Genomic DNA, 19,056 nt, shown 5'->3' with positions numbered 1-19,056 from the left:
CACAATTAAGTTATGAGAGGTTGGTCATACAAGTTAAAATCATTAGTAAAACTAAGTTAATGTAGTTAAGTAATCAGCCATCTTATTATCATCTTTAAATAAAACATGAAGTTGGACATCTCAATCTTTGCTCAAAAGGTTCTTGGTTGAACCAATAATATGTTGAAAACGATAATAATTATGATTTCCTTGTGATAGTAGAAATGGCGTTTGCATAATCATAAAAAGATCTCCACTATCTCTGTTTTTCATATACTTAAATAGAGTTTTACGATATGAAAAATTAAACAGGTTATTATATTACTTTTATAAGGAAAAGTGATTTAGACAAAAGTTTGTATAGTAGTGAAGCTTTCTACAGCCCAGATCAATCTTGGAGGAATTAATAAAAATGTCTCAAATGGTAAGACTTAGAGATTGGATGAAATCAACTGGTTAGCCAAACCAACACAAATCTTTCATGTTTATTTCTCTTTTCCCTACTTCAAATTTATGGCGATATATATAAATTTCCTACCTTTTGCTCTTTTAATTAAAGTTATTATTTGTCAACAATTTTTTATGCCCAATTAACCCTTTTCTTGGGCACATTTTCGGTAAAACCCATCAAACACTTTGAATTTGACTAATTATTCATGTTAACATGGTTTCTTTTTGAATTATATGAAATTTTATGCTCATCTATTACATTAATTAGTTGGACTCCATATTTCAGTGCATGCTGCATGAAATTTGACAAATGAATCGCATTGTAAAAAATTCATTTTTCTCAATGTTAATATTTTTTCCTTGAAACTTCTAATGTACAAATCATTTATGTTATAGGGCTTTAAACCATTCCTTAAACAATCGTACATACCACATCTTTAATCAAAGGTGAATTGATTTTAAGCAATAGAGGTTCAAACTTTTGAATGCAATTATTTCTTCTCCCCGCAGAATGAATGTAACTATTTCAATCATTATGTTCTTTCGTAAAACAAAATTTCACTGATAAATTTTAAATGTAAAAAAGATTATGAAGCTTCACTAGTGAAAAAATAGCTATATAAACATACATTTGTAAACTGATGCATCCACAGACAATATAAAAAATAGAAGCAATGACATTTTCATAATTAAATGACTTATCTTTAGTATTTTCTAGATTGACTTTACAAGGAACTAATCTAAAAAATATTTACTAGATGGGTTATAGATATAACCGGTCTAGAAGATATAGTTTTCTTTTTTTTTTTTTGCAAGGGCAATTTTTTATTTTGTAGTTTTCAAATTTGGCTTCCGTGAAACCATTTTAAAAAATGTTTTTCTATTTAAAATTAAATTAATGTATAAGTTTGTAAACTAATTGCGCAGATATCCAATTTAAAAAGTATTTTTTATTAATTTTTTAAATATCTTTCTAGACTGGTTGTTTTCACAGCCAATCTAAAAGGTATTAAAATATTTAAAAAATAATATTTAAATACTTTCTAAATAAGTTGTTTTCATAAGGGAGTTACTACCTTGGGGAAAGAAAAGAAGATGAGTAAGTAAGTATAGGTGAGGAACCTTAAAGTTTATTTGGTACATAAGCCTCAATTTAGAGGGATTGGTATTAAGATTGATAGTGAGATCGGTATTGAGAATGAGACTTTAAAATTATATTTGGCATGAGGTAATACTTGCATAGAATAATCAAACAAATATAAAATATGAAAAGACTATACTACCCTTTAAAATAAAAAAAAACTATAACACCTTCTCCCGAAAAAGCAACCATAACAGCATAGGGTTCATCTTCTCCACATCTTCGCAATTGTGCATCTTTTGAGAGAGGGGGATTGAGTTTAGACTTGTGAGAGAAGGAGATGAAAGTAGTCGTGAGATCCATTCATGAGATCTAAATGATGGTGGATACAAGATAGGAGAAGGAGAAGGCAGTGGCAGTTGCAAGATCCAGACATCGTGGCTGTAAGATCTAAAGGTCAGCTGTCATGAGAGCAGAGAAGGAGAAGGTTGTGGCGGTTGCAAGATCCAAAGGCCGTGGTTGCGAGATCGAAGAAGGAGAAGGCATTGGTGTTGGCCAATGGCTGTGAGATTAGAGAAAACGAAGGTGGAAGACAAAGAGGACATGTACCAAAAATAGAAGGTATTTTGATATAAGAAAATTCAATTTCAGGCTTAAATTTTCAATACCACCTCTTCTCATGAGTTTCATTAATCTTATCTACGTGGGTTTTATCAGACTCAAGGATTTAAGAATCTATCAGTCTCAACCTCCCAATGCATCCTACCAAACATAGTTTAAGGATATGTTTGAAAATGGTGAACAAGGAAACTCAAGTGCCTAGAGTTAAAGGTTGCATCAATTGAATTGAAAATCAGACTGGCCGGTAGGACTGATAATTCGGCGAAGCATATGAACCAAAAGACAGGCGACCCACAATTAACTTGGCATAATCCATTCAACTCAATGACACCTTTTGGGGAGTTTCTAACAAAAAAATGTTCTCAAAGAAAATACAAAGCTCGACCAGGATGTCACAAACGAAGATGATTAATTGAAGAAAAAAAAATGTACAAGAAGAAAAGAAAGATTGTTGAACAATACCGAAAAAGTAGCAGACAATGAGGAAGGAGAAGCACCCAATCATCTGCTAGCCAGCGTACTAAAAAGAATGAAAAAGGAATACAAGAAGGCGAAAGGGACGACGAACTGAGAAAGAATGGAAGTAGTAGAGAACAAGACAAACAACGCCTCCCTTCTTCATAAATCCAAAGCTATGTTATTGTACTGTGGAGGTTTGAGGACCAGAAAGGTAATTGGATTAAAAAAACTTTTAAATATTTGAACTATTATCTTAACATGACAGTTGAGCTTATTTTCAAAGGACTCAATCTTTATTGAAATATTAACTTTTATAAAATTAATGTTTATTCTAATTTAATGGAAGTTTTATTATGTGTTTATCATGAAATTATCAAGAAATTAAAGTTACCCATTCTCTAAAATTATCAAGAAATTAAAGATCTCATTATAAAATATTAGGTGATTAGTTTTGATCGGAGAAGCTAATAAATGTATCAATTTGAGATAACTTTAATATTAGAATTTTTGATAATCTCTCACCTGAATATAAAAACTTTATATTTTTAAATATGATTTAATATCTATTTTTTTTATACAGTTATGTCATGGCCTTGTATTAGGTAAAAAAGTTATGTCATTGTAGATGAAAACCAAGAGAGGGAAATCAATAATAAGAGAGAAAGTATATTTAAATTAATTAATAAAATACTTTAAAAAAAATAAATGGGGGACAAATTGAATGAATTAACTACTTTTTCCACTCCTACCTACATAAGCCCATCAAGAAATTTAATTGAGTTGAAATAATTTTTTGTTCTTTCTAAATTCGCTTGAGGTATTTTTGGGGGAAAAAATTTATTAAGAGTTGATAAGAGTATTTTTGCCAAAAAAAAAATTTAGACATCATAAAAATTTAAATTATACTAAAAAAATTATGCATCACATATATACATAGGAATTGAGCGAGTATTTTAAATGTTCTTTTAGTGAATCATATTTGAGATTGGAGGGATTTTTGTTGTTTGCTTCATTAGATTTGTTAATACTACAAAGATCAAAATTGGAACTTGAACGACTTTGGGTGAATTCATTTTCTCTGGTTGGAAACTAAATTAAGGGATGAAGCTGAGCGCTTCTCACTGGAAACTTGAACTCGTGACGTTGTATCTTCAGTGAAAAGTCTATTTTTTAATGTTTGTGCTATCATTCTCATACAAGAGCCATGCTAACAGTGAGAAGCCTATTTTTTGATGTAGTGCCTTGTGTTCATGGGATATTTTCACTGCTTGTTTTTCTCCCTTTAAAGATGTGATTATCTAATTTTTCTTTTTTAACATTTTATTGTACATGTTTCACTTTTTATCTAAAAAGATTGGATGGAGAATGAGTGCCCAAACAAAGTTATGTATAAAAGAGCTCAGCAGTTTGATGATTTCATTCTACGGAGAAAAGCCGACAGCATGTGAACGCCTCGAGTACTTCAAAGTACTCAAGCTCGCAAATCCCCAAGAAATGTTGGCGCAAGCAAAGCAGGGCAAGGCCAAAACACCCCAACTTTCTGGCACTGTTGTTCTTCTCTCTCTCTCTCTCTCTCTCTGTGAATTAAATGCGCTCTTGAGAGAGAGAGAAAATCCAATTCCTCCCTCAGAAACAGAAAAACCCCAAGAATTTAATGCAGCAGCTGAGATTCCCACCCACCCTTTGCCCTCCAAAATCCCTCCCCAATTTCCTCCTCATTCCCCTTCTTCTCCTCTTCGTCCTACTTCTTCTTCTTCTCCCTCAAATGGACACTTTCACAACCTCACTTAATCCTTCTCATTCTTCTTCTTCTTCGTTCTCTTTCGCTTCCCTTTTGTCCCCATGTCCCTCTTCATCAACCCTGGCCTTGGCTACTCCATTGCCATCGCCCTCGCCTTCCTCGTCCTTGCTTCCACTCTCATTCTCTCTTTCTACCTCTGCTGCCGCAACCGTAACCGCAACCCCAATTTGAATTCGGACCCGAATCCGAACATGAACCCATCTGGGTCCAATGCGGGATCCGAGGGTATTGTTCTGCCACGGGTGATTTTTGTGGCGGAGGAGGAGGATGATAACGAGAGCGCCGTCGTGGGGCTCGACGAGAACGTGATCAACTCGTACCCGAGGCTGCAGTACAGCAGGGGAGCTATGGGTGTTGGGAGCAGTACGATGTGTTCGATCTGTCTGTGTGAGTATAGAGATTCGGAGATCCTGAGGATGATGCCGGAGTGTCGCCATTACTTCCACCTCTGGTGCCTTGACGCTTGGCTTAAGTTAAATGGGTCGTGCCCTGTTTGCCGGAACTCGCCGCTCATGACGCCGATTTCGACGCCTCTGCAAGAAGTGGTGCCGCTCTCTCAGTACCCGGCTGATCGGAGGCGACGGAGGTGACCATTTTCCTTCTTGGATTGTTCTGGGTTCGCTTCTGAAGGGTGTAAATCTTCTGGGTTGTCGGAGATGATCAAGTTTTTGCCTTTTTTGAATGGAGTTTTTTTCTCTTTGTCAAATTTTCTTTTCTTCATTTGGAAGAGCTGAAAATAGGGAGTGGAAGAAGAGATTGGAGGGGTAGTAGTAAAAGTTGCCGTACTCACAGGTGAAATGTCATTTTGTTTGATTAAAATAGTGAAATGAGAAATCAAGCGATGTTTGTTATAACTTTTTGAGCTTGCCTTTCACATATTCTCACTGGGTTTGTTTCTCAATTCTCTCTATAAAATTTCTGTGTCATTGCCGAGAAATAAATGCTTGACAAGGCATCATTCTCTACAATCTTATAATGGATTGCTATCTGCATTATGAATGATGCTGATTTCTCATTCGTTACCATTTTGTTTGTTTCCTGCGTTGACTGGCTACCTACTAAAGTCAGTGTCAATTTGACTTCTAGTTGAACATAGTTGTTGATTAGTATTCATCATAAACTTCATTCTTTGAACTTTCCCCTCCAGTAAGGGAAAACGAGATTTATGCTTTTTTGCTTGCCTTTGTTTACATTCATGGCTCCACTTAGTTGTCCTCATCGGAGACAGCTTGGATTTGGTCCCTACCGTGGGGACATGGTTTCTGCTTCTGTCTCCTATAATGTTTTTTACTAGGACCCTTTTGCAGAGTTTTTAGATTAGAGATTCTATGTTCTTTTTCATTTTATCTGTGAGATCTGTCATGTCTATGCAATTATTATTATATATTGGGTGTTATGCATTGTTCAAAGCCCAAGAGCAAGCTGCATTATTTGACTTTTGAACGGCATGATGGTTTGCTAGAGTTTTTATCGGTGTAGATGCGTAGTTTTTACTTTTCTTATTATTTTCAAAATAGAAACGTGACCGTGTGCTGTTTTATACGTTTAAACTGTTAAGCAGGTCAATGAAACTAATAATCTGATCATATTGACTCAGGCCGCCCGGAAAAAAAAAAGAAGGAAAAAAAAAAAAAACTGATCATGTGAACACTATCCCTTCTTAAGCTTCACTTCATGCTTTTTTCCATCCGAAATATTCATGTACGGTACACATGATATTTGCGTCACAACATGACAGTTCCATTTTTGAAGCATAGAATTTTACTGACAAGATTGTCTGTATGGTGCATGTGGCGCAAACTTGAACTTCAAGCAGTGTCTCAAGTGACTGGAAGACTTGAACATGTGAAAAAGCCTTATTGACAATATTATAAAGATGCGAGAATATGAAGGTATTGGCCAAATAGTGAATTCTATGGTCGCTTTATCATGTTTTCTCCTATTTGATATCCTCTAGATCTGTATAATAAACGGATGACCTCTTAGCAAGTTGTGAGTTACTGGATTTTAAGATCCATGATGCGTTTGACTTGCTTTCTTTTTGTGATTGACTTTAAGTATTTGCTAAGCTAGCGCTAGAGTGCTTGAATAATCTGTTGGGTCAGTTTCCAATTCCATATTATGTCAAGAGATTTTGTGGATCTAGTTATTCATATCTTTGATCACCATTTTTCTTTTCAAATCAATGATTAGTCCATATCTCCTCCATGATTAACTTTCCAGTTCTTATCACAATTTCGGTTCTCATGCTGTGGCTCTATGAACATCTTTTACTTGAGCTGCAAATGTCAGGTTATTTCTTAATCTGAAACTAGTCAGGCATTGTTTGTGTCAGTAGTTTGGTTTTTCTTCCTGATATTTCTGGTTTAAGGATATATGAAAGCACTCAATATCCTCAGTTCAGAAAATACAGGAATGCCAAAACTGAATGGTGCTGCAAAGTATGCAATATGGAGAAGAGCTTACTGCACAATCTTGATACTGGGTGCTCTGGCCCTTCTCTCTGTTGCTAGCTTGTCTAAATTCTTTATCTCTAAATCCTTTCTTGACCCTGAATCTCTATGCAACCATTTGAATCCTGAGGAGTCAAAAGAAATTCGAGGCAATGCGATTATAATGGCTCAAAATGTAATTCAGAAAATTCAACAAGAATTGGAGAGCTTAAGAGATGCAGAGTCAGATACAGCTCCTGTTACAGAAATGAGTGCGTTTCTTGCTGATATTTTAGGACTCTTGGAATCCATGGGGGCATCTCTTTCAGATGATATAGGGACTGATCAGCATAAAATCAGTGCTGCCAATTCTCATCCACTTTTGAAAGCAAAGAAACGATCTGATGAGCCGGCTGATTACTTCCTCCGGGAGGAGATTCGCAAGTATGTGAAGATCAAGCCTAATAGGTTGAGAAAACAGAATTTCATGGGGGCTAATGGAACTTTCACTAGTATTGGCCATGCTTGCTTTGCCATGAAGGAAGAGCTTGAGGAATACATGAATTATGACATAGGTGAAATCTGCAATGATGACTGGAAACTAGCTCAAAAGCTCATGGTTCATGGCTGTGATCCTCTCCCAAGGAGAAGATGCCTTGCAAGAGCACCTCGGCTATACATGCAGCCATTCCCAATCAATGAGTCCGTCTGGAAACTCCCGGATGATAGAAATGTTCGGTGGAGTCAGTACCGGTGCAAGAACTTTGCTTGCCTTGCCGGGAACAACACTCGCAAGGGATTCTTCAAGTGCTCAGATTGCTTCAACCTCACTCATCATGAAATGCCCAGATGGGTAACATTGGATCTCAATTCTGAAAATCAGACTTCTGATTTCCTAATATCTGACGTGCTTCAGATCAAGCCTGGAGAGATCAGAATAGGATTGGACTTCAGCGTTGGAACTGGTACTTTTGCTGCTAGGATGAAAGAACACAATGTGACTATAGTTTCTGCAACTATCAACCTAGGAGCACCCTTCAATGAAATGATAGCTCTCAGAGGGCTTGTTCCTCTATACTTGAGTATAAATCAACGGCTTCCATTCTTCGATAACACCCTCGATTTGATTCACACAACAAGGTTTCTGGATGGGTGGATTGATTTTGTGCTGCTGGATTTTGTTCTGTATGACTGGGACAGGGTTCTGAGGCCAGGTGGATTGTTGTGGATTGACAGCTTCTTCTGTATGAAGGAGGATTTGGATGATTACTTGGAGGCTTTCAAGATGCTGAGGTACAAGAAACGAAAATGGGTAGTTGTTCCCAAGCTTGATAAAGGTGATCAAGAGGTCTTCTTTTCTGCTGTCTTAGAGAAGCCTCCTAGACCATTCTGATAATCTCACAGCAAGATTTGAGGTTCTTTTTGCTAATAATGATAAGCCTCCTAGGTATAATTTTTGTGATTACTGATAATTAAGTTCTCTAATAAAAATATGACACGAGAGTATTTCTCTGCAATTCATGTCTTCATTAAAAACTTTAGAGTAAACCAAAAAAAAGGGGGGGGGGGAATTAATGTTAGAACATTCTCGTACCTCAGGTTGATGTTGAAGACAGGTTTAGCTTTAATTTCTATACCGTAGAACTCAGTGTTTTGCTATGTGATAAATAAAAGAGACGTCAATAGGTTTTTACCCCCTTGTTATCATTTTTGCAGACTGTTGAGCTTTTATCAATTCATCGCTGTGATTGTGAAGTTGTGAACAGTTTACTATTGATAAGTTTAAAGTTTAGCAACTAAACGATTTTCTGCTCAATCTCTCCCTCCCTCCCTTAATGATTGCTGTTTTTTTTTTTTTGTCCTATGGTAAGAAATCCCCTATTTTGTCTTAAGTGTAACATTTTAAAGCTCTTAATCCAAAGCTGCCATTAAAACTCTGAATTTAGAGAATTGATTTCAACTTAAATTACAAAAAAGTTGAGGATATATTGCTAATTTACAAGACACTTTTGAAGGCAATTTGGTGTCATAAAATATAAGGTATTTTAATTAAAATAAAGTTTTCCTAATTATCCTTGTTTCAATATAACATTTCTCTCTTTATTATATTTTTATTTAATTTTTTTACAAATAAAATTATATTAAATAAAGAGTATTTTTAAAAGAATGTGTTTTTCTAAATAAAATTGTAGTATAAAAATTATAAAATATATTTCATGAATTTTATTAATATAAATAATTTTATTAAAAATGTTTTATAAAATGGGACAAGTGAGTATGTTGTAAAGACATCAAAATTAATTTATATTCTCATGAATTAGTTAATAACATTTAAACTTATAATTTTTTATATTTATTTTTATTTAATGCAGTGTTTTACTGTCTTCATTAAAAAATATTATTAATTACACCCCTAATTAAAGGCATTTTAAAAAAAAAAGCTTTATTAACTATAACTTGAAATGTCTAAAAACTAGATGTCCTTTACTCAAACAAAGCATGCGATTGATAATGATTGTAGAATTTTTTAAATTATGTACTTATCTAACATTTTAGTCATGTTGCAATATTTAAAAATATTGAAAAAATAAAAAATTTCAACAAAGCCGAATGTATTGCGTGGGAAGAGATTAAAAGAATAAAAATAAAAATTGCAACAAAGTTTAAATAGTCTCTTTTTGGTAAGTATATAAACAATAACGCTTTGTATAAATTTTACAACCTTTGTTTCAAAAATTTGTGGTTATTTTAGAGTATAATGTTTTTTTAAAAAGCCAAATAATATTATTTTATAATATAATGTTATTTGACTAAACTATCCTTAATATTATAGATAAATTAACTTATGATTGTTGTAGTTTTTGAAGGGGGTAAAATTGTACATAAATAATTAGTATTAGTATTCATTAAAATTATATGACAATTATTTAAGGAAAAGACAAAAATATTAAAAGTAACAGATATTTTAAACGAAGATTATATTTATATTGAGTGATCAATAATAAATACTCCCTCCCTCCATTTTAAAATACATTTGTTTTAAAGTTTAAACACATGTTAAAACTTAAAAGAGGTAAAAAAAAAAAAACACAAACACACACAGATTAAGAAATATAATTGCTATATTAAAATATTGATTACATTGTCAAACTTGACTACCCCTAATTATTGTTTAGAATAAATTAAAATTATTGCAATAAACAAGTGTATAATAAAAATATTAATAATACTGCATTGAACATCTTAAAGGACTTACCTAACTAATGTTGCTTCCTCTTACAAGGTGAGTGTTCAATGATATGGTTTGATTCGGCTTTGACCTAATCTTAGACAAAACCATACCCATTGGTTTGCAATTTGCATAAAAAAAGAACGCTTGATTCGTTTTTCTATTGAAATCAATTTGGTTCACTTTTTAAGCAAATTGGTTCAATTTGATTTATTTATAGATCAAATGAAAAATTGAGGGGGAAATGAATACATTTTTTTTCCCATTCTATGATGAGTAGAAGAAAATATAGAAATACAATACATTCTATTAGAATATCTTTAAAGAAACTCATCAAACTTCATCGAGAGATTGAAAATCACTATTCAACATATAAACTGAGAAAGAAATACAGTGGCAGATCACTTTGCAAAGCCAGCATTAAGTAACTGGCTTAGGTTTTATAGGATTTTTACTCCGTCTTTTGATGTTTTAGACTTACTGCTTTAGATTCTAATAACCTCAATCAGTCTTAGTCTGGCTGTGTGGTTTGTTATTAAAAAATAAAACAAAAGAAAGAAAGAAAGAAAGAACGAACGAACGGCGACTAGACTAAGATCCTGCAAGTAATTCAACGATGGCTTTTGATCACTTCCAGACTATATAGTCTGATTTTTCTGGAAAAAGTACAAATTTTATTTATCGCGAACTTGATCAAATTTCTATGGGCACTACAGATGAAGAAGACAATTCTACTTTATTAGAATCTTTACCACTTAAGGAAATCAAGGGTATAGTTATTGATCTTCCTATTGTTAGGACCCCTGGACACGTCACGCGTTTATCTTCCAGAAGCATTTGGACTTGGCACATCAAAGTATCTTTTGAGATGATTTCATAACTTTTGGAATACGGCTTATCTTCTGGCCCAAAAAAAAAAAAGGATTCAGGTTATCTACTTAAACTAGATTTAATTCCTGTGCATCGCACGGGAACTTTTTAACATGTACAAGATAAAAATAAAAATAATTATAAGAATTTTAAAATTATTTTAGAGTACTTATAATTTAAAGTAAAATATGTCATTCTCCTTCTATTTAAAATTTATATAAATTTTTTTTAAAATCAATATATAAAAAATATAAACGTTTCTTCTAGATTTTATTTCCATCCATCCAAACAACTAGTTGACAACTAAGTCATATATGTTGGATTTGAATTCAGATAACTTTTTTTAAATATAAATGTTATCTAAAAATTATTCATGTTACACCCAAAACATTTAAATGATATATTCTTTTAAATTTTCATTCTTTTTTTAAATTTAATATTTATAAAACTTATTTATTTATTATTTTAAATATATAAGTTTGCTAAAATAATATTTTAAACATGTATGTAAAAAAAAGTTAAGGATTAAAGTATAATTTTATCCTTAAACTATTTTTGAAGGAACAATGTTACTATTAAACTATTTATTGTAGCAATGTTGCTCGTAAGTTAATTAAATTAGAGCAATGTTGCTCTCGTCGTTTGAACATATTTTATTATAGCTAGTGAAATCTATTTTCATGAATTAAGATGTAATTTTATTTTTAAACTATTATTAGAGGAGCAATGTTGTTCTCACCATTTAAAAATCACAAAATTAAATAAAAATAAAATTATAATAACATTAAATAAAATAATATTAAATGTATATATAAAATAAATATAAGAAAAAATTTACAGTATGTTAATACAATATCATAAATTAATAATATTATAAATTATAATTTTATAACTTGTCAAATATAAGTGGATCCTGGTTAAGTTAGGTATGAATAGATTCAAAATATTTACTTTTGCACCTATAATTATCGACCGGAGTTGTCGTTAACGATGTGGATTAGATCAAAAATTATTTTCATAATTGTGTTAGATTGGACAAGAGTTAAGCCGCTATTAAGTCTAAAACCAAAGTTAAATTGGGAGTTAGAGCGTTTTTAAAAAACCAAATAGTTTTAAACATAATAATAAAAAAGCTTAAAAAATTTAAAATAAAAAAATTTTAAAAATTAGATATACTAAAAGCCAACTTTAAATAATTCATATGTATAAAATATAATTTGAGACCATTTCTTTTATAAAGATGTTGATAGTTATAGGTAAAAATATAAATATTTTTGAGTTTATTCATGTCTAATTTAACAAAGATCCACTTATATTTGACAACTGATAAGTTATAAAATTATAATTTATATTTTTTCTTATATTTATTTTATATATACATTTAATGCTATTTTTATTTAATATTATTATAAATCTTATATTTATATATACATTTAATATTATTATAATTTTATTTTTATTTAATTTTATTATTTTTAAATGCCAAAGGCTACATTACTACGATAAATAGTTTAGGGACAGCATTGCTTTTTTAAAAATAATTTAAGAAAAAAATTGTACCTTAACTCAAAAGTTAATAGAATATGAATTATTTTGGTTAATTAATGGGATATGAATTTAATATAGTAAGAGATAGATTAGTCAATAAAATTTATGCTTATTTTTATTTATAATTTATAATTTTAATAAATAATTTTAAATTATTTTTAAAACACTTACCTTTATATTTTATTCTATAATTTATTATTTTATACATATAAAATTAAAAGTAATAAATTATTTTATTTATAATTTATTATTTTGAATAAATTAAATTTTGAAATAAAACTTATCATGTTACCTATGTTCTTTTTATATTTTTTCTAAGTAAAATTTTCAATTTTATTGCATTTCTATGACACACATTATTTTTGCCAAAAATTTTATCAACTGCCAATTTTTATTGTGAATCGTACATGATCTTTTAAAATATAAAAATTTTATTATTTCCTACCTCTTGAATAAATTTTTAAAATTTGAAAATGAAAATATAAATAGAAATTTTTTTCTCCACATGCAAATAAATTTTATTAATTAAACAAGTTTCATATTCACCCCATGTTTTCTTTAATGGCATGCCTTACACCCACTTTTCTTTACTATGGGTCTCACGTACACTCATTTTTCTTCCAAATTCAAGGAGCAATTTTTTATTTTGCCATCTCCTCAATTTTATCTTAATTTAAGATATCTCTCTTCTGTTTTAAAAATCAGCTAAAATATTTATTTAGTCTTTTAATTTTACATAAGTTTTCATTTTAGTCTCTTTTTAAATATACTCTTCTAATCCTATTTATATGTCATTTTCAATATGTTTCATTGAAATTAACAAAAACATTAAAATTTATTAACTTTGTCCAAAAATTTAATAAGTTCCTAACTTAGCCTTTATTAAATATATATACTTTAACAATATATTTTCTCTTTCTAATATTCAATGGAAGTTAAAAAAATTGTGATGAAAATTTAATAATATGACTTATAAATAAGACAAAAATATCTTCTTTTCTACCTTATAAATAAGATCATAGGGAATAAGTAAAATCATTCAAGTTACCCTCAAAATATTTAAAGGATATATTCTTTTAAATTTAAAATTAAAATACCAAAAAAATTTAAAAAATTAAAATTAAAGGATATTATTCTACATTTTATCATCATCTACATAGAAAATTAATTTGTCACTTACTTTTTTATTTGTTCTACATTTTATTGTCTTATGCATAGAAAATTTAAAGTAACAGATTATTCTATTTAGAATTTTTTATTTTGAGTAGATTAATTTAATTTAGAATTTCTTAATTTAAGTAAATTAAATTGTGAAGTAAAACTCATCAGATTATCGACCGACTTTTTATATTCTGTCTAAACAAAATATGTGATTTTATTTTATATTTAATACCTATTATTTTTATTATCCACCAACAATTTTTACTATAAATCCCATATATATACAATTATAATAGAAGAATAAATAGCACATAAATGACAAGTGTCATTTTCTTTAAATACTACAATTTTAGAAAACCACGCAAGATTTTACTTATAAAATTATTTTTAATTGATGAATATAATTTATTTTTATTCCTTCGTTCCAATAACTTCTTAACTCATGATTTAATAATTTTCTAATCCCATTATTTTTCTTTTTAAATATGGTTAGTTATTCAGTATTCTATCATTCTAAAAACTTCTTTGCTCCACGATTTAATTTTAATTTTTTAAGAAAAATAAAATTAAAATTTCTTTAAATTATATAAATGACAATTTAGTTCCTCAAAATGCCATAATATTAATAAAATCTTTAGAAATTTTTTTATCATTAAGGAATTAATATAAATAATTAAATTATCTTAGTTCAAATATCAATTGTTATTTACAATATTTGTTCCAAGATTCACAACATATTTTCTTAAAATCACAAGAATTCTACGGCAATTCACAAGTTCGAATTTTAAATCCTGATATTTCTCAAGTGTTGCAAATATCAATTACCATTTATAAATTTTGTTCTAAATTTTACAACTTTTTTTCTTAAAATTGCAAGAATGCAATAATAATTTGAAAATTCACATTTGAAATCCTGAACTAAAGGTAATTTGGTCTCTTATATTAATTTTTTAATAACAGAAAAGTCTCTAAGAATTTTAAAAAAATAATGACATTTTAAAGGACCAAACTATCATTTATATAAGTAAAAGAGATTCTGTTATCATTTTTCCTAATTAAATTTTATAATCTAATACAATGATCACTCTTTTAATTAATTCAAATCAATTTGTTTGATTATTAAGTTTGAATTTAAATTTAAATATAAATAATTATTTAGATTATTTTATCATTTTAATAACTCCTTAACTCCAGAATTCACGTAAAATTTGGTGAGAATATATCTATATATAGATATATACAATAGAAGAATAAGAAACACTTCTCCAAGTTTGACACATATGAGTTTTTAAAAATATTACAATCCTATAATATCGACATCACTATTAATTTTTAAAAATATTTTTTTAAAAAAATAATATCAACATTAACTCTAAAATTGACAAAAATTACTTTCTCTTATTTTGGAATATTCTTTCCTATGATCTCAACCATAACTTCTCAACTAATTCAAAATTTATAAAATTTTAATTTTAAAAAATTTTAAGTATCATAATTTTCTCAATTTATCTAATTAGTGTGATATATTTTATCATTCTAATAACTACCCTTTAATTCCTATTAGTTTAAATATTTTAAATTTTGAATTTATAGAATTTAGGTTTAAATGTGAAATTTTTGAATCATGAATAACTTTCAAATCTCATGATCTTTTTTTCCTAATATCATAACCCCTTTATTTTCTAATTTAAAAATATGCGATGTATCATATTTTAAAATTATTTGTATATAAATCAATTTATTTGATTAGTATAATATATTTTCTTATTCTAAAAACTACCCCTTAATTCTTATTAATTTAAATTTAAATGCAAAATTTTTGAATTAGGAATAACTTCCATATACCATCATCTCTATTATTTAATATCATAATCTCTTTTGTTTTTAGATTTCAAAATTTGTGATGTATTATATTTTAGAATTATTTATGTTTCGATTAAATTAATTAATTAGTATAATAGATATTTTTATTCTAATAACTATCCCTTAATTTAACTTCCCCCTAATTTTTAGGTGGATGTTTCTGCACATTGCTTCCCATGTTAACCTTCGTGTATTATTTTAACTTCTCTAACTCGATGTCTCTCAAGTTGTAAGATGTGTCCCCTTGATACCTCCTAAACTATCATGATGATTCTCTTTCCAACAAAAGCCTCCACCTCACTTTGCTCCATCCTTACCCAAGGAAAATAGAAGGCATTGTGATAGCAACTACATGAAGGCAATTGCATGAACATGAGGGGATTATGCACCAGCCCTTTGGCTACAACATTTAGTAACCCCCAGTAGAAGGTAAACTAGTATGAGATTTGTTATCTTATGGTGAGCACATTGTTAGAGATATAATCTCTACACTATCAACTTATGAAGGACATATTAAAATTTCTTGATGAATTCATCCATATGTGCAATGATCTCCTCTAACCTTTCTCTATTATATAATCTTATTTTAAAATTTTTATATTATTCATTCTACTTGTAGATATCTTCTTTTTCAGTGCATTAATAAAGAGTATTGATAATTTATTTACTTTCATATCTATATATTGTAGGAAGAAGGGCCTCTTATGATAGAAAAAAGCCTTGATGCCTATAGATTTCATTTCTTGATCAATGATGCAAGTCTTTTACTAACCCATGTGTATAAAATCAGTCTATTGATTTTCAACATCTCTTTGTCATACCTTTCACTTATTCTTTTTCTCCAATTTATAAATTGATTAACTCTTGAGTCTTCTTTGTTATTTGTTGTCTGCATGGTGTTATTTTAATTTGTAATCATCATCACATTTGATATGCATAAAAATTTCTTTGCAAATTTTCTCTTGGTTGAAGGGGTTAAGTTGCACAACTTCACTTTCTACACCTTGTCATATGGAGTTGAGGCTATCTAATTAATTCTTAAAAATTATTAAACTATGTTTGTCATTTCACACGTTAATAATAATTAATTATATGTGACTTATATTAAAAATTACTTTCACGGGATACTTACTAGTGATCTTTAGAACTACAAAAAAAAAAATCATAACTTTTTTACATCTTATCTAATTTTTGACATTTACGAATGAAAATCTATATAACAAAAAATTTTCATCCTATGTAAATAAATTTTAATAATTAAATTAAGAGTCTCACATTGACCTCGCTTTTTTTTTTTGGAATGATAATTCCCACACCAACTTCTTCTTTTTTTTTAACAAAATATCCATTAATTATTTTTTAAATCAAATTTAAAAAAAAAATAAAACATGCTATCCAAAACAATTTTGATATTATACTTTACTATATATATTGAATATTGAATGATTGATTGATTAATTTTTGTAAAAAATTAATTTTACATTTTATATTTTTTAAAAAGTAAGAAATTTCAAAAAAATATAATCATTGGTTACTGTTCAAAGAATTATATATCAACAGAAACCAACAATTACATGATATACGCAACAAATCATTTTATCTTTTTGGCAACAACATGTTATTTTATTTTTACACAAATAACTCAATATTTGTGACTCTATGCCTTTTAAAATACAAAGAATAATTTATTATTCCCAGATGTGTGTTATCCCCACTTGTTAAAGTTTAAATTTAAAAAATAAATATTTTATTTTATAATTTCCCACTTAGCTTTATATCTTATTATACTATTTTTACAATATAAGAATTAATTTTTTTATTTTATACAATTATTTTTTTAAAAAATAATTTTTCTGTTTATATTTTTAAAAATAAAAATATTCTAAAAATATAATGGTCGGTTACTGTTCAAAGAACTGTATATAACTTTGACTCAAGGAAGTGATCCTGTTTAAGATTTCAAGGATCTTAGGTTGATAAAACTGACGTAATATTTTAATGCAAGTCTAAAAGGTTTTATGCAACAGGCTTAAATTGGCATTGGCAAAGTATATTTCTCTAAATCAAAGTGCTTTTCTCAAGAGAAGTTAATTAATTACAGACAACATTCTTGTAGCAGCAGATCTCACGCATTCAATTCATAACTCAAAAATAGGAAGTCAAAAATTGGCTGCCTTGAAAATATATTTTTCAAAGGCATTTGATAGCCCTTCTTGGAGCTTTGTTGAAGCTATTTTGAAGAAAATGAATTTTTCAAGTAAGTGGATTCAACTTATCCTTCAATGTCTTACTGCGGTCAACTATCAGATTTTTTTGAATAGGCGGCTTTTTGATTAAACTTTGCCTTCAAGAGGTATTATTAGTCAAGGAGATTCACCATCTTGGTGAAAAAGCTTTATAATGCCTCTTGGTTTTGGAAGGGGGTTTACAATTGCTCAGATATCAACATTATCACTTCTAACCTGGCTTGGAAAGTTGGTGAAAGTGCACGAATTCCTCTAAGAAATAGATTCTAGTTTCCACTAAATTGTCCTAATCCTCAAGATACTTATATTGTGTCAAAGGTCTCTAATTTCACTACTCATTCTAGCAATTATTGGGTTCCTCTTATTTGGAATGAACAACTACTGAAGCAATGTCATTCACCTACAGTATTCAGAAAAAGTGTAAATATTAGTTGACAACTTTTTTATACATAAGCAAGTCATGTTCGAGTATTTACAACTAATTGTTTTGACATGAACAACAACATATTCATAATTAACCACAGCGCATGAAAATATTTGAAAAATAAATTTATAACATATATATGTATATAATTTAGCATAATATTGATAGCCTATCAATATTGAATGAATAAGTTGTTTAAAAATTGAAAATGTTGGGTTTTAGAAATTGATAACTTTTTTTATGTATGAATAAATCATATTCACATATTTACAAGTGATTGTTAGGATATTAAAAATAATATATCCTTGATTAACAACAATTCATATCAATGCTTGAAAACAAAAAAATATAAGAGATATATATATATATATATTTTATATTTTGTAATATATTATTAGATGGCTTTGGAAGTTCAATAATGAACTATTTTTTGCAACACCAAAGGGTCAAGGGTTCAAATCCTCCCTTGACCCCCTTGATTGGATTTGACAATTAGTGTTGGGCTAGAGCTCAGGTCATTAATGATGGCTAGTCGACGCAATGGCTCCAACAACTGCTAATGGTGACACTTTTGAAAAAAAGAAATAGGTAAGGGCATTTATAATATTTCAACTGAAATTTTAATTGCATGAGGGGCCTTGTAGAGGAATTTCATAATCTTTTGGGCCCTTCATGTAGATAAATTGTTTCTAAGGGTCTTATATGAGATTCTTCCTTTATTAAATATTAATAAAGGGTCTCTAAAAGAATTTAACATTAAATAAAAACTTAGATGAATTAGATATTTATTAATACTTGAACTTTACTTGTTAATTCTTAATATATACTTGTTTGAAACACTTGAAAGATATTAAGTTTTTTTCAAGAGTCCTACAAGGATATTCTCCCTCTA

At 29.1% G+C, this 19,056-nt stretch overlaps 2 protein-coding genes across 5 annotated transcripts; both read left to right on the top strand.

Annotated features, from left to right (window-relative positions):
- The first annotated feature begins 4,005 nt into the window (after window positions 1–4,005).
- LOC129304732 (RING-H2 finger protein ATL67-like) lies at window positions 4,006–4,990 on the top strand. The gene has a single exon (XM_054944497.1). The coding sequence runs from the start codon at window positions 4,433–4,435 to the stop codon at window positions 4,979–4,981; it is 549 nt and encodes a 182-aa protein (XP_054800472.1). The 5' UTR covers window positions 4,006–4,432; the 3' UTR covers window positions 4,982–4,990.
- Window positions 4,991–5,130: 140 nt separating this feature from the next.
- On the top strand, window positions 5,131–8,304 carry LOC129304731 (probable methyltransferase At1g29790). Of its 4 annotated transcripts, none has more exons than XM_054944496.1 (3): window positions 5,131–5,183; window positions 6,208–6,283; window positions 7,120–8,304. In XM_054944496.1, the coding sequence occupies exons 2-3, from the start codon at window positions 6,268–6,270 to the stop codon at window positions 8,214–8,216; spliced, it is 1,113 nt and encodes a 370-aa protein (XP_054800471.1). In that variant the 5' UTR covers window positions 5,131–5,183; window positions 6,208–6,267; the 3' UTR covers window positions 8,217–8,304. The 4 variants fall into 4 exon arrangements, with proteins under 4 accessions (XP_054800471.1, XP_054800468.1, XP_054800470.1 ...); XM_054944495.1 differs by lacking the exon at window positions 5,131–5,183 and adding an exon at window positions 5,991–6,092; XM_054944493.1 differs by lacking the exon at window positions 5,131–5,183 and adding an exon at window positions 5,983–6,092 and having other exon boundaries at window positions 6,208–8,304.
- Window positions 8,305–19,056: the final 10,752 nt, after the last annotated feature.

This window comes from Prosopis cineraria, unplaced genomic scaffold, assembly GCF_029017545.1.
Source record: "Prosopis cineraria cultivar Desert tree isolate PC_DT_omini unplaced genomic scaffold, ASM2901754v1 PC3, whole genome shotgun sequence".
In the NCBI taxonomy this organism is placed as follows: domain Eukaryota; kingdom Viridiplantae; phylum Streptophyta; class Magnoliopsida; order Fabales; family Fabaceae; genus Prosopis; species Prosopis cineraria.
Note: the sequence above shows the minus strand (reverse complement) of the source record. Positions and strands in the feature narration are given on the sequence as shown.

Bases quoted from the DNA above. Each gene is read 5' to 3' on its own strand.
- LOC129304731 (XM_054944493.1), top strand. From the start codon at position 6,768: ATGAAAGCACTCAATATCCTCAGTTCAGAAAATACAGGAATGCCAAAA.
- LOC129304732 (XM_054944497.1), top strand. From the start codon at position 4,433: ATGTCCCTCTTCATCAACCCTGGCCTTGGCTACTCCATTGCCATCGCC.